The 24316-nt window shown below is 42.6% G+C and overlaps 1 protein-coding gene across 1 annotated transcript in view; it reads right to left on the bottom strand.

Moving 5' to 3' along the window:
- The window catches only part of LOC124719715 (cortactin-binding protein 2-like), a 90099-nt gene that overhangs the window by 1168 nt on the left and 64615 nt on the right, over positions 1 to 24316 (bottom strand). The window contains exon 4 of the mRNA XM_047244919.1: positions 17021 to 17464. Coding sequence (XP_047100875.1) covers positions 17021 to 17464 — 444 coding nt within the window. The remainder of the gene's footprint in view (positions 1 to 17020; positions 17465 to 24316) is intronic.

The following is a 24316-nucleotide window of genomic DNA, read 5'->3' as shown; positions in this document are numbered from 1 at the left end:
TTTTAATCTGCCAGGAAGTTTCATATCAACACTCACTCCAGTGCAGAGTGAAAATTTCATTCTGGAAACATCCTCAGGGGCGTGGTTAAGCCAATTCTCCGCCATATTCTTCCTTCTAGGAGTGTTAGTCCTGTACGTTTTGCAGGAGAACTGCTAAGAAGTTTGGAAGATACAGCACGAGGTGCTGGCAAAGGAAAACTTGGGGGACAGGTCGTGATTTGTGCTTGGGTAGTTCAGTCAGTAGAGCACTTGCCCGCGACAGGAAAAAGTCCGGAGTATGAGTCTCGGTTCAGCAAACAGTTTTAATCTGCCAGCAAGTCTCATATCTGTGTGCACTCTGCTGCTGAGTGAAAATTTAATTCTGAGCTGATTTGATAGGCAGTGTGCCAGCATCAGATTACTGGAAGCTGGGTTGAGATCTCAAGTTGACGTGGGTCATCTCCTGTTGACTTCATACCACAGACAACAAAGACTTGTATGGTATACATCCATAGTCAACTGGAACACTGACTGGAATTCTCTGCTCTTCAACGGCGAGTCCTGGTTCTGTCTGTAGCACTCAGATTGTCATCCACATGCCTGTAGATGACCTGGTGACAGGTCGCAGGACGCAGCAGTACTCCAGACACATACCCCAATTCCCCTGCTGTGGGGAGGTACTGGATATGACAATTGGGATGGCTTCGTAATTGTTGAAGAAACGCTGAATAGCTGCCAATATGTGAGACATATGGTAAATCCTCTTGTCACTCCCATGACTATGGTACCAAATGCAATATTCCAGCAGTATAATGCAAGATGCCCCACTGCAGTTCACATTACAAGCGCCTTAAGAAATGTATAGATCCTTGGCCAACCAGTACAGTCTACTTATTTCTCTCTGGGCTGCAATGGAAAGGCGTATACATCCAAACCACCACCACCCCCACTACCCCCCAAAAAATCCCTAAATAAAGCAACCATCATCATCTGAAACAGCATGTGATTCTGATGTGGCAATAAAATCTTAAAGATGAAATTCAGAGGCTGTCACAGTTTTTAGTGATGTTTATTATGGACATTAATTTCAAACAGAAGAAAATTTAACAATTCAATTTCATACATAACAGATAGCTGAACACTTTCTGTATACATTTGAGTGCTTTCTTTGTTGACTGCAGTGAGAACTTTAATCGAGACTACATAAATGTGGGGAAGGAAGGAATTAATTTTGCCTTATGTTCCTTGTATGAAGAGCATATTACTCACAGAAAAGCTATACTACATATGTAACATTCCTTAGATGACAAACATCGAGTGAGAAAGTGCAGTGTAACTGTAGGTCCGCATCTGTGGTTTGGTTTTGGGGGTGGGGAGAGGGTGTTCACAGCTTGTTATTGGCTGTCGCACTCCTTCCACCCGAACACAATCTGCCCTCCTCACTTTTAACATTGTAACACATGTCTATGGTTTCAGTGATAATTTGTTTAGATCTGCGCATAGTACGTCACTATGTAAGTTCTAAGGTACAGCACTTTTGAAAATTATATGGTAGGTAAAGGATTAGCCCGGTAAACTGAAATATTATGTTTTGTTTAAGAACTACAATAGCTACAAGTTTTTGACAAAGTCATAGTTTACAAGCACTTAACCAATATCAGTATTTCACTTAACACTACGATTGTGAACGCAGTTCTGCAGACTGTGGCTATGGAAATGTGTAAATGGTGGAAAGTGCTGCTTATTTCAGCAGTTTCTGCCTACAGAATAAAATGTTAAAATGTTCTCGGGGTTCCAGTTGCTTCAAGGGACTGAAGTGGCGTGAGCTTTCGACCAAGTGCTTCTCAGCCACTGTCAAGTGGAGTGACTGCTGGTGGGCTCCTCGTACGCCATTACACAACCCAGCTGCCGGCTGTGACGTCACTCATGGTTACATTACCGCCATACATGAACATACTTTGATTTCATGTCCGGTACACCCATTTTAACCTTGCAATTGCTGGATATCGAGCTGTAGGTCATAAGGTCATAGTCAGTGATTTTAATTTCGATGGATTCTTGATTATATATATACATATATATATATATATATATATATATATATATATATATATATATATATATAAAGTCCCACATTGATTTCTGCGTTTATTTTACGCAGTGTTGCTTGTCTGTTAGCACTGACAAATCTACACAATCAATGCTGCTCTTGCTCGTTAAGTGAAGGCCGTCGGCCATTGGTTTCTTCGTGTCGGAAAACTCTTTTGTTCTTTTGACGTTTGATTGTCACGTCTGTGTGGTTTTCTCTTCAGCCAGAGTTGTGGAGGATTATCTGGTACGTCAAATAATGTAAATATTGCATTTCTCACAGGTTTCCCATGTTACACATTGGCTGATTTGTCTGGAAGTCGAGACGCGGCGCTTCGCATCGCACCTGTGTTAAGTAAGAGACGGTAGAGAGCAGACAGCTTCAGGCAACTAGTGGTGGTCCGCTGACTGCTTGCAGGTAGCTACGGCTGCCATCGGAAGGTGTCAGATTCTCACGCACTACGAAACTATCAAGAAGTTAAAACAGATTTTGGAAACAAAACTCAAGTTACTGTGATTAATATGACGGTCGTTAGTTACCGCTAGATTGTTTGTTTGCTGTGAACGATGGAATGAATGGAACGTAAGATAGTAAATGAATATTGTTACGTCCATTAACTGAGTATATGTTAGCGTGAAAACTGTGATGGTACAGAGGAACTGAATTATACTCTCAGAGGAATTTTGTATGTAGAACTAGGCAGTTTATGGGACCCGGAAAAACAAGAAGCATTTCATGGTAATTGTGTTATTTAAAGCGCGAGGTATTTTCAGGCTTGTGGAGTTTCAAAATTTGTTCATTTACTAAATTGTTCATAAAAGCTGTTAAATTGTGACTAGTCATGTATGAAACACGCGGGATTGCCCAGCTTAATACTAGTAGCGGATTGGCTACGGTGTGTATCATCCAATCAGAGGGTAGTACGGTCACACGTTTTTTGTGAGCTAAATAACGGCTCTGTGAAGTTGGGAGCTTAGCTATCAATATTTTCGGATGCGAATATAAGGAGCTCTGGATAAATGTGGTAATTTTGCAGAATAATGAATAAAACTTGACCGTGGAGTGCCGCAAAGTGCATGCGAACTTGTGGCAAAAACGAAAACGGAAATATCGATTTTAATACGCAAACAGTGACTTTTGTATAAACAAGATCGGCGTGGCATGTCATACCAGCAGTGACCGCAAACTGAACATTCGTACTGGCTAAATTGTGTAATATTTGAGAGAGCGTTCTGTCACAGATAATATGTTTGGTAATGCTGCTGGTAACTGGTTCGGTTAGCTGCCGTAAGCCGGCTATTACGAGTGACTGCGACTGCGTGCGAGCGTCGATGCAAGGACTTGAGATTAGCACGGGATATGCAGTGTTCTTGTATCAGACATGTGCCAGTGTATCGACGTTTCCGCTCCTAAACTGAGTTTCAATCAGTCGCTCAGTTAAACTGAAACACATTCGCTGCGGCCGTCGTGTTGGTGTAACGCCACTGGCTGTGCTGCAGCCCCCCCAGCAGAGGAACATCCTGCTGTTCTGACAGGGGAGGCGTGTGGGGCTGACTGCAGAGGGGGAAGTCACCGCGAGCTGAGGCAACGTTATTTATGTAGAACGAGCACACAGTAACAGCGACCTTGCAAAGTGCACCGAACGGAACCCCATGTTGTTGGGTACTTGTAAGAGGTCGTTCTGCAAAAGGCCAAGTCCTTTGCTCGTTACTAGTGAGTTTTTGATCGTAAACTAAATCGACACTCTTCAGTAAATACCTGTAATTTACAACAGAATGAAATGCGCGTCTAGCGTTACTGGCCAGCGGACATCTTCCGCCTCGCGCAACTTTCTTCAGCTGACGCGTCGCTGATGCACACACAGCCAGTACCGAGAGGAGGAAATCCGCCACGCGGCCGGGAATCGAACCCGCGGCCCCGTGATCGAGAGTCATTAACCACGCCATCACATCACGAGCTGGCGACTGCACGTTGCGAGAGAATCGTAAACAAAGTGTCCTGTGAAGTGGCGTTTGCTCGAGCATGTTTACGTCAGCCTGTCACCTTGCGCGCGAGTGTGAGAATTTTCAGTCCGAGCAGATCCAGCTTAGCTCTTCAACGTGGCGCACACTGAATTAAAACGATCGAAGTTACCGACCGGTCGAACAGGGTAAGAGTTCGAAAGTAGATTGCTAGGAAAGAAGAGATGGGAGTGTCTAGAAGCTAATAAGGCAGTTGGGGAATTGAGGACGAAGCTTCCTTCGAAAACCATTGCCGAATGAACAGATGTAGTTTCCATCATTTACTGAGACTCTCAGGCACTTCCATTGCTGCGCGGGGTTAGCCGAGCGGTCTGGACTGTGCGGCTGGTCCCGGTGGAGATTCGAGTTCTCCCTCGGGCATGGGCGTTTGTGTTTGTCCTTGGGATAATTTAGGTTAAGTAGTGTGTAAGGTTAGGGACTGACGACCTTAGCAGTTAAGACCCATAAGACTTCACAAACATTTGAACATTTTTTGAGCACTTCCATTCAGAGAAAATATTATCTAATGTGAATGCAATTCCTGGTCGTCTAAAGTTGAAAGCTGCCGCGACGTATCTTGCTTCAGGCCATTCATTTACCTCATTCCAATATACTTGCAATACAGACTGTATCAGAAGAGAAAAGCACAACTCCGTGCATAGAAAGGTCGAACCGCTCTATTTTAGGTGTCTTGTTTAAAACGAGGAATCTAAATTTGCAACAAACTGAATCGCATGGTATTCCATTGCGCAATTAAAATTCGGAAGGACTGCTGCTGTACATTGCAGTGTTTCTTTTGGTGTACCAGATATGTTACAACATATAAAATCACACATGTGGGGGACTGTTATAACATGCAGCACTTAAATTTCCTTAAATAATATATAACTGCATTGCTGTTTTAACAAAGAAGAGGCCACATGCCTGGTACATATTATACTAAAATATATGGTACTTTCACGTACCGAAATTATCAGAGAAGATGTTTGAATGGTCCTTTTGTAATGTTTGCAGAAGTGATCCATGGAATAGAAACAAACACCGCCCGAACAGGTTCTGAAGGCCCAACAGCACCGACCGGCCGCCATGTCATCCTGACCCCTTAGGCATCACAGCATGCAGATACGGAGGGCCATGTGGTGAGCACACCTCTGTCCTGGTTGTTGTCAGTTTACGAGACTGGAGCCGCTACTCCTCAGTCAAGCAGCTCCTCAGTTTTGCCTCACAAGGGCTGAGTGCTCCCCGCTTGGCAACAGCGCTCGGCAGGCCTGGACGGTCACCCATCCAAGAGCCAGGCAAGCCCGACAGCGCTTAACTTCAGTGATCTGACGGAAACCGGAGTTACCACAGCGGTGAGGCCTTTGGAATGGTATACAGTACTATACATTTTCATCACTGTGTGGTACAGTTTCCCTCATTCCGTTTACAGTGTCACTTATTGCATCTTCCTTCATGTTTCTGTCTTTATAAGTACCAAGATTAATGTTCCACAAACACCGTAGATCCTTGTAGAGTTCCAGAAATCGCACAGCACACTGTAACGACCAGGTCTCAGTCACTGTCATTGCATATCAGACTGCGTAAACGAAATTTCCACGATGTCAACTCTCGAAATGTCAAAAACAGGCTGGATTCGAAACCCATTCATGGGAACTTCAGGTGATTTCGGCTTAACATTAACAGAAGAAGGAGAAATGGCAGCTATATCTACCGATCGTGGACTGAGGATTAAGCAGAGGGAGTTGACTCGTAAAGTTTTTTGGATTTCTATAAAAGAAGAATATGTGTCGATATCTAAAAGGTCGTTGAACATTTTACTTCCGTTTTCGACGTCATATTTATGTGAATTAGGATTTTCCGCGCTTGCCACAATTAAATGTAAAAAAAGAGTAAGTCTTCAATGTATTGACCAGGAAATGAAAGTTTGTCTTTCAAATGTATCTCCATACATTGAAGAAATCGTGAGGACACATCAGCCTCATGTTTCTCATGAACACTAGAAAGAATTGACGTAAGGTTCGTTTCATTTGTATTGCATTATTACTTTTCTCTATAATTTGAATTAATCGTTAGTTTTAATCCATTATTTCATTTCAATACGTTTCACTTAATAGTTTCTGTTGCCTTTCGTCCTGGAAGAGTAGGAAGCAACACGGCGCTCGGCCGTCGCATTTGGGTGACAATCTTACTTCATGAATTTCTGACATTTTTTATACAAAAATTGTTTCTTCATATTGTGATAATGTATGTGTTTTATTAATATAAGTTGTATTTTCTGTAGTCTGGACGCGAAATCCAAAATAAAATGACTTAAATGTTGTTTTATTACAGTATTGATTTCCTGTATTTACTGTTGTAGAATATTCCTCAGAAATGTGTGTATAGTGCGCCCACAAATATTTGCTGCCTTTTAAGTGCGCCCGAAGCTCAAAAAGTTTGAGAACCACTGCCCTAGACTGTGGTCAGACTGCACAGCGTCTCTCAGCCGCTGCGACGCGATATACACAAAAACACGTCAGGTGTGTTTGTAGGATTCTTAATGCATTCTGATCTCCCGGCAGATGGAGTTGCCGCAGTGGTAACACCAGTTCCCGTCAGATCACCGGAGTTAAGCGCTGTCGGGCTTGGCTAGCACTTGGATGGGTCGGTGTCCGGGTCTGCCGAGTGCTGTTGGCCAGTGGGCTGCACTCAGCCCCCGTGAGGCAAAACTGAGGAGCTACTTGACTGAGAAGTAGCGGCTCCGGTCACCAAAACTGGCAACAGCCAGGAGAGAGGTGTGCTCTCCACACGCCTGTCCGTATCTGCATCCAGTAATGCCTGTGAGCTGAGGATGACACGGTGGCCGGTCGGAACGGTTGGGCCTCCAGGGCGTGTTCAGGCTGAGTTTTTTTTGTTCCCATCTTCCGCAGATAAAACATCTACATCTTAAACATTTATCGCCAAATCATTTCTTGGAATAGCCGAATTCGTAAGAAATACATTATTACACGCATTATGATAAAAATGTATTGTATGAACATAATGTGTTCGCTTTTCTGCATCTAGGGAAAAAGGTCGTAACCAGGGGTGTCACGAAAGTTTGAAACGTAAGTTGGTGTGGCCCAGAGTCGGAAAGGTCGACAAACGCGGCTCTGACACGTAGTAAATCTAACTACTCCTTCCCAGCATTTATCATGGTTGTACGGTTATCGACACCTGCAGAAAAAGAAGATTCGCAGTTACCAGTTTTCTTTTAAAGAGACTGGTAACACGAGATTTGAATTTCAGTTATCAGTGCGGACAAGGAAGTTTTCTCGGCACAAAGGTAAGAATATTTCACCAGTCAGCAGGAGAGCAGAGACAGCTGCGATGGTGACCAGTCGCAGTTGTGAATTTTTGCGTTATGAGCTACTCGCTTCCAGATCAGCTGGAAATGTGCTGAAATGTTCGTATGTTGTTCGCGACATTTGTCTTGTGCCAGTTAACATGTATGAATTACGTATGTGCTCGAAAAGCAGGTAATTTTTAGCGTTCTCTCTCTCTGTCTCTCTATCTCTCCGAGCGGTTCTAGGCGCTACCGTCTGGAACCACGCGACTGCTACGGTCGCGGGCTCACGTCACGTCAGTGACACTGTCCTTCCTACTTCTCGACAATACAAAATGTGCTGCTCTTCTTTGAATATTCTCGATGAAGTCCGTTAATTCTACCTGGTAATGATCCCACACTGCACAGCAGTATTCTAGAAGAGGACGGACAACCGTAGTATAGGCAGTCTCTCTAGTATATCTGTTGCATCTTCAGCCAATAAAACGCATCTTTGGTTCTGCTTCCCCACAACATTTCCTATGTGTTCTTTCCAATTTATATTGTCCGCAATTGTGATTTCTGGTGTTTAGCTGAATTTACGGCCATATTACGCAATCTGACTGCAAAGAATAACAACAAACAAGGAAAGAAAATTTTCGTAAACGCAGTTAATTAATTAAGTCCCCAGCAACTATAAAACCTACTAAACCAAGCACAAGTATCACTGTTCTGTATGTGGAAGTATGACTCAACGCACATCTGGCACGGTTCTTCTTCAACAAGACAAGAATTTTTAAATACCAATTTTACTGACGTGATAAAAGAAAGTTACAAATACTATAATTGCGTAAGGAAAGCAGAATTAAACTCTAATACAAGAACACACGCCAGATGCTTTGTTGACTGAACCTGTAATGACGCATTATTTAGGACACTGAAATAAAAAGAAACGGAGTTAGTTACCTCATTTATATTGATGAAAATCACTCTAATCCTTACATTATATCTCACACCGACTCTCTACTATCACATCTCAACCAGAACTCTCCAATATCACATCTCAGCAAGCACTGCATAATAGCACATCTCAACAAACACTCTCTGCTACAACATCTCAGCACAGACTACCCCGAGTCCTCGACAGGCACTGACTACCACGAGTTCTTAACAAGCACTGACTACTAGCACATCTCAACAAACACTCTCTGCTACGAGTTCTTAACAAGTACTGACTGCTAAGAGTTCTTAACGGGCACTGACTACTACGGGCTCTCGACAAGCACAGACTACCACGAGTTCTTAACAAGCACTGTGGAGGCGGCTTAATAATACTCTTTGGCGCAATCTCTGGCGCAGTGGCTCAGTGTAGCCACCTTTCAATAGTTATTTAATCGTCAATTTTAGTGGGAGATCGATATGCCATTTTCTTCATTTATTGTAATGTATGAAAATGTGTTTCTTTGCTTAAGTGTGACTATATTGTGTGTGTGTGTGTGTGTGTGTGTGTGTGTGTGTGTGTGTGTGTGTGTGTGTGTGTGTGTGCATGAGAGAGAGAGAGACAGACAGACAGACAGAGAGAGAGAGAGAGACAGACAGACAGACAGAGATAGAGAGACAGAGAGAGAGAGAGACAGACAGAGAGGGAGACAGAGACAGAGAGAGATAGAGAGAGTGAGACAAAGAGAGAGAGAGAGAGAGACTGGGAGAGAGAGCAGACAGAGAGAGAGAGAGAGAGAGAGAGAGGGAGAGAGAGAGAGAGAGAGAGAGAGAGAGAGAGGCCGAGACAGAGAGAGAGAGAGAGACAGAGAGAGCGAGAGACAGAGAGAGAGAGAGAGAGAGACAGTAATGGTACTAATACAATGTTTCCCATTTTGCACTAATTTTTAATAATCAGTTTTTTTCTGAGCATGTAAATGTTTTTACCTGTTGCAGTTTCTACTTCTGTAAGCATTGCTGCTACAGCTACCTCACGGTCACTGAGACCAGCTCAGGTGTGGATGCCCTCAGAGAGGACAGCTCATTTTGTTCCCATTACATCCAAAATATTTCCAGACTGTCTGTTCTCAGGATGATGGGAACTGTGAGGACTTTTGTATGCTGATGATGCCCAGGCTGCACTGGCTTCACCCCCACCCACAGTCAGCACCCACGCTGTCCCCATCAGAGGGTCTCCAACCCCATTCAAGGTTTTACAAACGGCCACTAGATGGCGCTGTTGAGATTTGACGCCACTACTCTTTGGCGTAGTTAAAACAATGACAGTTCAGAAACTAGCCAACTATATAGTCCACAGGGAGTGTTTAAAGAAACGGCCCACAAAAAATGGAGATTATATGTGAAGATTTTCATCAGATGACCGTCTTAAGTTCTTTGTAAAAGCCTAACTCAATAACAGTTCATCGAATAGATTTGTTCACCTTTGGTAATGAGACACTTTCAGAAAAGAGTGCTCACAATTGGTTTGCAGAATCTGATTGTCGTCGTGGTTACCGGTGTATTTCATGAAGGCTGACCAAAATCAGTTGTTCCAGAAAACATGTATGCTGTGCGCAACACGATTGGAGATGGTCAGAATTGGCGTACTGTGAGTCAGAGTCATCATTGGGCATATTCGATTTTGCATCAGCGTGTAGTAGCTATGAATAAGGTATGTTCCCACTGGCTTCCACACAATCTGACCAAAGTCAGAAAACGAGCTCGTGTCACTTTGAGTAAGAAATGCCTGAGGAAATTCAACCGAGGAAAACGAAATCCGTTTACAGCATTGTAACAGGAGACAAAAACTGGATATATTTGTACGAATCGGAAACTTAGCAACTGTCATCTGTTTGGATGTTCCGAGGTGAACCAAAACCGACAGAGGACATTCACTGCTGAAGGATTTTGCTTTCCACCTTGCTTTCACTCGGCACATTGCAATCTTTGCTGTAAGAGGACTGAAGAACAGTTAATGCCGAGTGGTACACAACAATCTGTTTGGCACAAATCGTTAATGAAATCGTGGCAAAAACAACTGAAAACGTGACATCATTGTTCGTCACTCATTGTCAGTTGTTGCGCATCACATAAATCATTTACTGGAGCACAGTCGATCGTGTTAATGTGTCGTTGCCCATACTCACGTGATTTATTGCCTGACAGTTTCTTTTTGTTACCACGTGTCAAACAAAAAAACCTCGGGCAGTGAATTTGAAGTGCCAACACTAGAGTGGAAAACAGTTTTTCAGAATTGGTTCAAGTACGTGGAGAGGTGAATACATTTAAAGGCCACTGTTTTAAGAGACCATAAAACCATTTTTACAAAAAGGTGTTTTTCTGTAATTGTTTTTGCAAAAAATTGGAATGGTAGCTCCAGTACGACGTTTTGATACTTTAGGATAGTGATAAGTGACTAAGAGTCGCCAGAAAGCCACTACTTTTTCTGGTTTTATCATTTTCAGAGCAACGCGCAGGAAATGCTGCAGCATTGTAAAATAGCTTCAGAGGGCAGAAGAGACCTAGGAAGGGACCCTCAACTTCTGAAGCAGGAAGAACGAGTTCAAAATGGTTCAAATGGCTCTAAGCACTATGGGACTTAACATGTGAGGTCATCAGTCCCCTAGACCTAGAACTACTTAAACCTAACTATCCTAAGGACATCACACACATCCATGCCCGAGGCAGGATTCGAACCTGCGACCGTAGCAGCAGCGCGGTTCCGGACTGAAGAGCCTAGAACCGCTCGGCCACAGCGGCCGGCGAAGAACGACTAACAGATAGCATCAGCTTGCGTATGGACAGCTTGCGTATGTAGACAGTGACAAGTTATGTGGCTTTAAAGGTAAAAATGTCGATGGTATTAAAAATATAAATAATGGAACATAATAATAAAGTGCTGCTTACTTTGTGGGAATGTGTGTTACTCATCACATTCACATCATTCGTCCCATCCGTTGCAGGTGGGTCCAGAATGGAGCCATCGAGTAATTCTGATGCCCGCTGTATCTAAAAAAGTGTTCTGTTATCAGTTACAACATTGCTCCTCGTCGTCATTTACACATTTATACTTTGTCAGTTGGGTCTTCTTAGGCGTGTTAAGCCAGATCGTAAGAAAGCAAATACGAACGTAAAAGCATCTGCTGACAGTTCCCAACTGTTTGCTTGTATCCGTGAACGTTTGTATACACTCAAGGCAATAGAAGAGAACACGATAAAATAAGCATATATACATTTTCACTGACTCCGACACAGGTTTGACTCAATAGTTACAGCTCTGGTATAAAACTCTGAGATTCACATAGGATTATTTCGCATGCTGGGTGTGCTGTTCTTCGTCAAGCAAGCTAATTGTAACAGGAAAAGAAAAATGTATTAATAGAGGTCTCAATTTTTATGCAAGTGTGCAGCACTTTTCACTAAACTGCAGCTTCCTTCCTCGTTCTCACTATTGCAAAGTCTTGCAACTACGTCAGTTGACACTTTAGCTTCTCGTTACAACTAATGAGAAAATTTGAAAGTGGAACACTAATTTCTGATGAGCGACATAACCTGAAGAACAGATAGAATTTACACACTGCAACTGGAGAAATTTATGCCAGCTTCTGTGCCTCAAATAGTTCCTGACGCCTGCAGTGACATACGCAAAGCACAGATTTCATTAAGGTACGCGTAAGGAAGATAATGCCAGTAAAGTACAGTAACTGAAATGTGAAATGCACATAAAACCTCTCAATAAGGCTATTTGACAAAACTTACCGCACTGTCGATGGAGCACAAGGCGTGAAACGTCATCCATAGAATGAGATGTTGCTCATCCTCGATAGTCATTGTCCATTGAAAGACGTTCGTGGGTTAAGGTAGTTGGTAAGCAGGCAGCGTTCCACTTTCGGGGGCTTATCTGACGCTTTGTGCAGATCGTGGTCGTGGCGATACTGTGCTGCCAGCGATGCGGGCCGCGGACGGCTCCTCTACCTGCTGGGCGGAGTCGTTTGCCGTGTGAGGCTGTGAGGAAGAGCCGTGGAGTGCGCGTGAGCTCCGTGATGCTGGAGGAACTGTCGTGGCACTCATGTTCTGTTTTTGTTACACTATTGTTTTGGGTCTCGTGTGAGACTGACGCATGAGAGCGTCCAGCTGGAATACAACGTGTAGCCGATTCATTAAGAGAAGTTAGAGTTGTACGTTGTTGGAAATACATTGAGATGAACTTCTGTGAGAGTGTTATTCCAACGGAACGAGAAAAGTCTCTTTTGGGGTCTTCAGTACAGTGGATTGAAGTTCACAGGGGAGAAGCTGTGTCACGGTTCACGGGTGCTGAGCAGCAGCACCACTGCAGCGTCGGTGTTACACGGCGACACCGAGAGGAGCACGACACCCAGTCAGGTACGGAGACTGCGGGTCTACGACTTGTGGACTGTTTCAGTGGCCTGTTCCTAACACCACCATTAGGGACATAAAAACCAAGCAAACATTCAAAGCAGGCATAACATGACCGAAGGAAAAAATATTTTGAGGTATTTCGTTACGACATCAAAAGCGTAAAAAACCGATGACACACCCATTATGTAACTACAGCTGATTTGAACATAGGCCACGAGACTGATAAGCTTCTTCACAAATTTTTAATTTTGAATTACTCAGCACTACACATTTTTGTTTTTGTAGACTTGCAGGAAAATTTATTGTGCTGTTCCTCTTTAATAAAAAAGAAAAATACGAAATGTTGCGGTTCTTCAGACTGTTCTCTACTAACAGGATGCATCTAATGAATTTATAATCTTTGCTATGTCTCTGGTTGGACTTTTTAGTGTTCCGACTATTTTCTATTGAGCATGTTTCCCTTATACAGTATTGTTACATTATCGTCTCACGACTCCATAGCTCACACTAGAAAACTTCAACAATAAAAGTAGTTTGTGTGCAAAACAGCACGCAAACGCAAGTGCAAGTCAAACAGTGGTATGAAACTTCCGTGGCAGATTAAAACTGTGTGCTGGGCCGAGAGTTGAATGTGGGTGCTCTCCCTTTCTGAGGCGGGTTCTCTTTTCACTGAGCTACCCAAGCACGACCCCTGATCCATCCTCACAGCTTTACTTCCACCAGTGCCTCATCTCCTACCTTCCAAACTTAACAGCTCTGCTGTGAAACTTGCATGACTAGCTCTCCTAGAAGAAACGATATTGCACAGGCATGGCTTAGCTACAGTGTGGAGGATGTTGTCAGAATGAATTTTCACTCTGCAGTGGAGTACGCCATGTTCAACCCGCCAGGGCAGCCGAGTGCGCTGACGCTCTGCTTCTTAGACTCGGGTAGGCCCGCCGGCCGCGGATCGAATCCAACCGGCGGATTAACAACGAGGACAGGTGTGCTGGCCGGCCTGGATGTGGTTTTAGGCGGTTTTCCACATCCTGCTAGGTGAATACCGGGCTGGTCCCCACGTTCCGCCTCAGTTACACGGTTCGCAGACATCTCAACACGTTGGCACTATTCCACGGATTACACTAGACGCAGACGGTTGTGCTACGCTAATTCCTCCCCCGGGGTGGGGGGGGGCGGAAGGAAGGGCATCTGGCAACCTCTTGAAATTAACATGCCACATCTGCTTAACCAGCAGAGCCCGCCAGTCGGGTTTAATGCTTGGAAAGAGAGACAGTGGAGTACGCCGTGTTACACTATACCCTACCTATCGTACATCTGATTAACACTGTAGTTCACTAAAATTATACAGAAGAAAGAAGCAACAGAAAAACTTTATCCATAGAAGTGTTTGCTAATTTACTGCATTTCGCATCCCCAGACTCGGCGTTTTTGGAGTCGCATTCAGTGTGGTGCACTGGGAAGTCATGTCACAACACGACTGCAAGCATAGTATTTACTCAAACACAGAAGCTGCAGTCTTATCAGGTGCATTATAAATTCTAAAAATAGCAGTGGCTATACCTATTTTCCCTGTAGCGAAAAGTCGGACGACATACGAGCTGCGATCATTTTTGTAAACAAGCGAAGTGGCCTTCCATTTATCTCTACACAGAATTAATCCAGATTCTTTCTGTGTATCAAGTGCAGATTGTTAACCTCCATTTGACAAGCCTGTACAAAATCTGCCAAACTTCAGAACGGGATTCGACTCTTCCAGCGACGTGATGACATTAAGAATTTGCAGAGGCCTTACTAGTAAACGACACACAGCACCTCTGTGTCACTGTCCGTGTGATTCCTGTACTGCATATCTGAATGCTGGCTTCTTAGGCATTGCTGTCCTGCGATTATACCTTTACACAGCACCCTGTCTCCCTCCAGTAGCCAACGCACATCACCTGCCTCCTAACTGCAGATGTGTGAGTACTGCCACCATACAAACTTCGCGTATGTTGTACGAAAACACATAACAATGCAAGCTGGCTGATACAGACACTAATGCCGAGAAACCACGAGGAAAGAGAATACATATATGCCTTTCTCCATACCAACTCCCAAATATAAATAAAGAATTCGAACTCAGGATTGCAAACATAAACGAACGCAGTCGGAGAGCCTTAGTGCAGACGCATTCCCAGCTGCTGATTCTCAAACACATCGCTGCTGCAGAACCGACTGGTCAGATGTGTACAGTGACCGTTTCCTGCGAAATACATTAGTAGTTTCTCCGTGAACTCGTCGGGAGTCTACGGAACTGGTGAATAAACCCTCCACTTGTTTACTCAATGCCGATATTCAGCTTGCGTAATTAAACGATTTACAAGTAGGATCTGAAGAGAGTATTGAGGTGAAGCAAAGTCAGAGCACAGTTTTCAGATTACACTACGAATCGAGTGGATATTCTTTAAAAAAAAAAAGAAATACACTGTGGACTATGCATCTGAATGCAGTTTGTTTATTGGCTGATGAATCCATATCAGGTGAGTGAAGCGAGTTAGTCAGCCGGAGTGGCCGAGCGGTTCTAGGCGCTACAGTCTGGAACCGCGCGACCGCTACGGTCGCAGGTTCGAATCCTGCCTCGGGCATGGATGTGTTAGTTAGGTTTAAGTAGTTTTACGTTCTAGGGGACTGATGACCTCAGAAGTTACGTCCCATAGTGCTCAGAGCCATTTGAACCATTTTTTAAGTAAGTTATTTTTTTCCCTTAGCTGACCAGAAGACATGGCATTACTTCTTAATTGCTAAATATGAGTAGGAATTCGATGTATAACCTAAATTCCTTCCCCTCTTCTCTCTGTCCATCTCCTACTCCCTCTCTCTTTGTCCATCTGCCACTCCCCCCCCCCCCCCCTCTGTGCATGACCTCCTCTCCAAGTCCTCCTCCACCCCCTGCCCTGTCTATTCCCACTTCTCTGTCCTCTTACCCCTCTCTCTGAGCTCAAGCCTTGTTTATTGTTATTGAGAACAAAACCTCGATTGGGAACTGAAGCCACTTAAAATGAACATGTACGCTAGTTGAGACCATTGGTATACAGTGTGTTAGAGACACCTGTTCACATGCTGGATCTGTGAAGACAGTAGCTGTAATGACAGTCTTTGTCATGGTTTTAATTTGTGAGTGGTTAGAATTACAAAGTTAAGGATTCTGTAGTGTTTTCCTAATAATTAGCCGATAAGCCATAAATACGAGTTTCTTGTTTCTGTAAAAACGATGGCGAAGAAGAAAACAAAACTGTACAATACTGTGTACACAATTTGTCTTTGAAATTATACATAAAGAGAAAGAATATATAAGGGAGAAACAATTTGTCTAATGGGTTACACGCCCCTCTATTGTAGTTCAAACTGTGGGAAGGATACCGAAACAACACATTTTCACAGTACAGCACACGATTTTCTTTCACACAGTCGGTTTTAACAGAAAACCTACATGTTTCCATTTAGAAAAATATGTAACCTAAACCTGACAAAATGTTTGTTAGGGGTTAGTAAAGAAATTCGAAATAAATCGCTCAAGCACTTTTCGAGGGTTTTGGTAACAAAGTATCCCCTTTTAATGTTCATTAGAGCATTGTGCATAAATTTCAAGTAATTCACTCAGGAACTTTTCCAGGTATTTGGTAAATATATTTATGTATCATATATGTTAAAATTGGTTGTTTGTTAGAGTATCATGTAAATATTTGATGTAATACATTGAAGATTTTTGGCAACAACATTTCCCCTTTATAGATTGAAAGTATATTTGTATGTTATATACATTAAAAGTATATAGCCTATGTCCATTCAATAGTTCATGGAAGTATTGTGTAAAACTTTGAACTATATCAATTGAGAACATTTCGAGATGCTTGGTAACCTCCTTTCCCCTGTAAATGTTAGAGAAACATTTATATGTTATAATTGTGAATGAAGTACATAGTATATATCCAACTAAATGCTGATGAGAGTATCAGGTGCAAATGTGAAGTATATCAGACAAGAGCTTTTAGAGACTTTTAATAAAAACTATTCCTCTTTACATGTTATGTATGTCCAGTATCTGTCTGACCATTCATTAGAGTATCATGTGATAAACAATGACTTGTCCTTGTATAGTAATACAGATTAAAACTTGCGCCAACCCCCTCTTAAAATTTCTTTGATGTGTGGTCCTTAAGATGTATTGTGTTCAAACTTTAAAAAAGAGAATAGCAAATTTTTATGCAATACAAGGAGAATTTAGATAAAAGTCTTTAATCACAAGATTTGTTGAGTGCTAAATAGTTGTACCGTGTCTGCTTCTGCCCACTGTTACCCCTTATGTCGCTCCTCGCACCGGCCAGCAGCAGTGCCTTTGCTGCATATGCACACCCCCATCTGGCAGCCACATGGAGTGGAGTCTCCCCCGCATCGTGCTGGACATCTACACACGCTGATGCTGCCAGTAGCATCCATACAATGTGCTGCTCGCCACCTCTACATGCAGCCCAGTGCAGAGGCGTCATCCCATCCGAGTCCCTGACGTTGACATCTGCTCCGGCATCAATCAGGCACTTGACAGTTTCTTCGTGGCCATTCACCACTGCTTCATGCAGGGCAGTGTCGCCACTGGCGTCTGTCGCGTTGACTGGCGACCCCGCATCCAGGAGTGCCCGCACTTGGCCGGTCTGACCCTGAGACGCAGCAATGATCAGCCTCCCAGCCAGCATCTGCTTCTGCTCCTCAGTCAGGATCCTGTAAATCACATTATGATTTACATCAGTTTTAGTATAGCAGCAGTGACATGAACATGACCTCCACAACGTATCTAAAACACACACACACACACACTCACACACACACACACACACACACACACACACACACTCACACAGAGAGAGGGGGTTCGGAGATCCAAAACGTTACTCTGTGAAAACCTTGTTTGAAATCAGTCATATAGGTAGTCAAGTAATGGCTTGAGTGTCAGAGCTGACAACGAAATGAATGCACTTATCAGCAGGTCGAACTCGTTCAGTCTCTACTAATTCAGTTGTAGGGAGATGAGAAGCCAAGATAATGTGACAGTAGTGTACTGATATTGAGGATGCAAACTGCATTGGCACAAAGACGTCAAAGACACCTTATTTAATGATACATAAACAGAAAAAAATAATGAATAAATTCTAGTGTCCGATTTCACGCTCTGCTTTGACCTCAGAGTGAGCAGTCAGGACGACGTGGGGTTGGTTGCCCATAAAGCGTCCTGTGTAGTTAGTACAGATAGATTCCCTTCGTATTTGCTGTGTATTTGAGATAGGAGTTTTCTAGACACCAAAGCGTTTGCATTTGGTACCTGTAATAAATTGTTGTCTCAGCTGTGATAAGCAGAATGGGCGGGCATCACGTCACGACACGGTGACGTCAGCCCGTATTCACACTGCCCGCCACGTCATGTCACGTCAGTTCCATCTCAGAGCACAGCATCGCAATTGAGGAACTAACAACGACAAGGGTTATTAATGGCCAAAACAATGTTCATAACCTGTGTTCTACATCAGGTTTGTTTGATGAAGTGCTGAGCAGTGAAACATTTCAGATCGTCGACCTGTCTGTGCTACGAGAAAGTGGGAGTCTGCTCTGTTATGGTAAAAACTAAATAATTTTTCGTTTTCAGATGTCTGACATTGCTCGTGTAAGAACATCCGAAAGAAAAAACAATGAAGTCGACATGCATCATTTGGAATTTGCCACAAAAACAAAGCATAATAATAACAATAAAGATTACGAAGATACAAAATCACAGTATCCGCTGTTATAAAACGAGTGAGTGCGGTAAAAATAGGTTAATTTACAATGTTAGCAGACGATGATGCCATCAAAACTTTCTTCCCGAGAAACCTAGACTAGCCATGACGTGACATGACAGTCTGTTGACAACTTGTGTTAATTCCGCCGTTTGTAGTGCATTGTGGAATGTTTTGACGTGACGTGATGTACTTGACGGCGAACGTGAACTCACCTTAAGCAAACAGCGTCGTCCCGAGATCGTGTCACGGTTCCAGCTCAATGTTGACAACAGGCGCAGCACGCACTGCTCACTCCACAGATTTTTCTTCTCTCTGGCTTTGACCGACGTCATGTCTGAGTCACAGACGCTACTTAGAGGTGACATCTGAAGGCAACGAGGCCTATTCCTAAAAAACCAATGTACCACAGAAAAAAAGATAATGCACACAAATACTATAAAATTGCATTGTAGCTCATGCAATTAATTACATAGCCACCAGTTACATCGCAAAGGAATTGAGATAACAAGAAAGCAGGTAACAACAGAAAAAAAGCATACATGCATCAAATAAATTATCACAGTTTACGCGAGCAAGTGAAAGAACCATATGCCGCCTTAATAAAATCCACTAGAATATCACTGGCAGTAAACTCGTAATATTGTGGAATAGCGGTAATACTTAATAACAGGGACTGAATCTAAGGGGATATCGCGAAAAAGTGGGAGTTCTTGGCGGGTACAAACTAAAATCTAACGCAACAACCGCGAAATGAGATAAATAGTAGCGTGCAGGAGACGTATCGATACAGACTTCAGTCAGAAAAATACAAGGGAATTTTAAAATGCTTTCAAAGAAGTAATAACAGCGAACAAGCAGGTGGGCCTTCACTTCAGATATTCAACAGCCAAACTGATTATCAACAACAAACACAACTCTGTATTATAAGCAAAATACTTCAAAATCTTGTAAACTGCGAGGAACCAACACAACCACTAATTTCCAGACAGCCTCGAAAGGAAAACCCACCTTCAGAGCCACTATACCGCATTAGACTGAACAATACGGCCGGCCGAGGTGGCCGAGCGGTTCTCGGTGCTTCAGTCTGCAACCGCGCCACCGCTACGGTCGCAGGTTCGAATCCTGCCTCGGGCGTGGATGTGTGTGATGCCCTTAGGTTAGTTAGGCTTAAGTAGTTCTAAGTTCTAGGGGACTGATGACCTTAGAAGTTAAGTCCCATAGTGCTCAGAGCCATTTGAACCATTTGAACAATACGCTGGGCAGCCAGAAAACAACAGGGTGCCAGAAGAAGACGGGATATTGGCTGATATGTGAAAACTAGGAGGGAGTGGGCAGCTGAAACCTTTTACGAGGTCACGAGATACTGCTGGGAGGGAGGAGGAATACCGGACGACTGGAAGCAAGCCACAATCCATCCGCCACGTAAGAAGGGAGACAGGACGGGCACACACACTTACCCAGCTCCATACTGAGGCCTCTGCTGAGTAACACAGAAGACCAAGCAGAGGACACAACTGGCGAGTGCCAAGCGGGATTGAGGGAAAGTAGTTTTTGCACGGGCCAAATTCTTAACTTGAAAACAGTCCCCACGACCACAAAAATGCAGAACCTGAACACAGTCGTTACATCCGCTGATTTAAAAAAAGCCAACGATTCTGTAGACAGACACTGGAACAAGCAGGTGTTGACAGAACCATTCAAACAGGCACTTACAGACACAACTTCTAAAGTTAAATTCCTAGGTGAAGTTTCTGAATGCTTCACAATTACAACAGGAGTCCGACAGGGCTATGGGCTCTCGCCGATTGCCTACAGTGTGATCTCAGACAAGGTCATGAGAGAGAGGTCAAGAACTACAAGAGAAAAACATCGAAGGAATCCATGTAGAACAAGAAAGACCAAGATCTGACGTGGCATATGTTGTTTCTGCTGACGAAATTGCAATGATTTCTAATGAGAAAATAGATGCAAAGGTAATGATAGAAAAACTGTACAAAATTGTAGCTAAAACCGGACTAAAAGTATCAAAGGCTGAAATGCAATATATTGAACGTATACACAATAGAGAAAATATTTACGAACACACATCAAAAAAGTTGATAAGTTTAAGTACCTGGGAGAAGGATACAATGAAATGGGTTAGATAAAACCACAAATAAAGATAGGTCGAGGAAAATGGAATTAGGAAACAAACGCACCCAAAACCGATATAATAAAACATCAGTATCATTCCAGGCAAAAATTAAACACTACTTTACAGTACTTAAACCGGATGCACGGTGGGGATTTGAGTGCCTAACACTGAGAACAAGAGGTGGACAAGAAGAGCTGCAAAAGCAGAAAAGCTTCAGGGCCTCAAAAGAACAAAACTAACAACCTCACGAAGAGGAGAAATGAAGAGCTGTGCAGAACCACAGAAAAAAATCACAGACACAATAAGGAAGAGAGATTAAAGTTTTACACTCATATTTACAGAATGAGTGACAACAGGCTAAAGAATACCATTTTTAATTTCATTTCCAAATTAGAAAACACCACGAGATGGCGGGAAGAGACAAGAAATGATTTGAGGAAACGAAACGTCACAGAAGACACCAGATAGGACAGGGAAAATTTCAGGCTACTGATCAATACTGGAATATTTCTCATCCGTCAACAAAACTCACAGCCTACGAGGTGTGATGTCAAATGAACAGATAACCAATGCATAAAGAAGATCTGCGAAGCAGAAAAATAATGCCCCATTGTCTTAGGTTCTAAGCAGTCTATAGATTGCCAAATTCGGTAATAAAAAAATAGGAAACTTAAGGACGAGATAAGCAGGAAATAAAGAAAAATCCACACACAATTCCTAAAAGAAAAAGTAATACAAAGGCAACGAAAAATCAACGGAAAAGTGACAAATGTTGGAATTGGTGACTAGAATTGAGCTATACATTTCAATTCTGGATATCGAGTCCTAGGTTCATTATTTTCTGCAGTAGGTTCGTGCAGTTCCTTATTACAGGATTACTATTGTTGGTGTTGCCTTCTGTACTACTGCGGCAAATAAGAAATCTTGGAATCGAAAAATAAACTTGACCTAAATAGCTCAAGTACAGAGACGAAAACAAAAAACAATATTAAAAGTAGCAACAATACACAATGAAATGTCAGCAAAATTTACGAACCGTTGATTGGAGGGCTATAATTGAACTATATAGCTGTCGTCTTACGTTCCTCCATAACCTCGCCTCATAACTCGTTCCATTTTCAGAAAAATACAGCAAAATATTCGTGATAATCAAGATTATACATATGGTTGATTGCTAATAGTTCCATTGGCACAATTTTAAGTTGTCCTCTTAGATTGCTGCGGAACCTCGCGTCCCGAAATCATGCCTTATTGAGAAAAACATAGCCAAATACTTTACGAGAACCAATGTTACAAATGCGATTGCTGCTCGCTCGATTCACTAGCAGACAATTAAGCTCTGCCATTAGGTTACTGGCTGACCACATTCGCGAAAATCGTGACATATTTACCATAAACAGCATGGTTTGCGTCGTTACAAAGACGACAACAGATAACACTTAATGACAGGACAGTTCCATCTTTCGCATTGTAAACCCATGACGTCACACACGACGTCACTTTTGAAAGCTGACGCGTGGAACAGGACACTAGAATTGAACCAAAACAGTACTTACTGCCTGAAAGTCATCTATAATGCTGCAGAAATGTTTGTAAAAATAAATTATCTCTTGCGATTGATCCACGGAGGACGTGTGTTTCAAGAAACAGCGACGATGTACATATGTACATACCTTGTCGAGCGTTATCCAAATGAGCGAATGAAGAAACCACTTGGCGAGGCAGCTTTGTAGGAGCGTTTATAATTTGCAGACTCCCGATCTTCATGTAATTGAAAGATACATACAATTACTGTTTCTGCTACACAAACTGCCTTACACAGTTTAGAATCAACAATCATCTCGACTAGTTTGCAAAAGTATATTACTCTAATCACAAGTTCTGTGTCGCAGATCTCCACGTTTATTAAACATACAAGAATCGACAATTAATGTTATGCATCAGCATCGGTGCGCGTGCTTTGGCAGAAACCAGACGCTGGTTGGTGTCTCACCAGATGTCTTACTGCTGCCGCTGCTCCGTGCTGTTGCCGCGTTTCTCTGTTTTTTAAGGCTTATCTGGGAATGGGGACAGGAACAGCCGTCTTGCTCGCCTTTCCACTCCACTCAAACCGTTGCTAGGCTACGGCATGGGCCAAGAGGAGAGGCATGTATTGTTGACAACTGCGACACGTCACGATTTGTCTTGTTTACTATAAAAGAGTAAAGGTCATTTTCGAAGGGGCCTTACTCCAAATTTTGATAAAATGAGTTACGAAAGGCAACATATCATATAGACATAGATACATATTTTTACGTGAAATGGGCTTTGCGACTCAGTCAGAGTGACGTCATTTAGAAAAGGGCTTACTCCTGGAGTAGCGCCCTTTCAATTGTGAGCATATTCGCATGCCATCTACCGAGTACTTAATGTACTATATCTTACGGTTCGCCTTTCCTAGCTTAATAGTTGCTATTTCTGAACATGTGTTGTGAAATGTAAAACGAATTCAAGTATTGAGTTGGAACATAGTGAAAATACAAAGAACAGAAAAAAAGAGAGACCTAATGTAGGAAATTATCAACATAATGTTATAAAAATAGCAATAGTGAACTGTCATGAATGTACTATCCGTTTGAACCATGTTTCTTTGTAAATTTTGAACATAGTAGCTTACGGTCATGTGTTGTGGCTTCCAAGCACGTAGAAGGATTGCACAATGATACATTCGAAGCTTTATTTCCAGGAGGGTCTGTTGTTTTTAATTTTCATAATATTTGCACTGGACAGTTAGCTGTTAACAGGAAAAAACATAGACATTCAACATTTGCTTGATCGATGATAATGATCGATGAATCCATTTTATAAACTTTGATTAGAGTTATACAACTGTGAAACTGAATGGGTAAAGACAAGAAACAATTTAAAACACTACTAAAACGTAACTTGACTATGGATATGAGTTACTTATTCAAGAAAAGGACGTTACTCCAAGATTTTGGACTCATTATGGATTGCAAATCTTAATAACTGCAATAATGGCAAACTATCCATTTCGTCCTGTTCTTTAAACAGCGGAGAGCCCGTCCTGTTACATTCAATATACTCACTGGCAGAATGTTTTCGTTCGCTCCTGAAAACTTACGATTTTGTAGTAATGCCTTTTCATGGATGAAAACACTGAAATCGCTCAGTCAAGGCGAATCCTTCACTACGTTCAAGTTATGGAAGTCGGTTATGCATTTCTGGTTTGTTGCACACTTCTAGGCTGAGGAGCAAGTCTGTACGGTGATGGAACGAGTCTCTACATCAAACTAACGTCTGAAACCTTAAGAACAGATAAAATTCCCACGAATAGTACCCAGATGTCAAACCGCTAATTAGTTAACAGTACAACACATGAACTTGCTTAATTTTTATACAAGGAGTCACGTCAGTGTACAAGGAGTGAGTCATGAAAATTCTTCAGATTAGACTTGAAAGTGCGTGAATTCCTGCTGAGATTTGTTTATTCTTGCGGTAGTTTACTGAAAATGGAGAATACTGCACGCCCGAGTCAAGGAGATGCGGTCGAAATGCAGGGTGGATTTCTGTCTTGTATCAGCTGAGTCAAAGCTGCTCATCCTCGGGGAAAAACCACGCGTTGTTAACAACAGACGAAGTGGAAATATACATTTAGAGGGCCGC

Source organism: Schistocerca piceifrons, chromosome 11 (genome assembly GCF_021461385.2).
Source record: "Schistocerca piceifrons isolate TAMUIC-IGC-003096 chromosome 11, iqSchPice1.1, whole genome shotgun sequence".
Classification (NCBI taxonomy): Eukaryota; Metazoa; Arthropoda; class Insecta; order Orthoptera; family Acrididae; genus Schistocerca; species Schistocerca piceifrons.
Note: the sequence above shows the minus strand (reverse complement) of the source record. Positions and strands in the feature narration are given on the sequence as shown.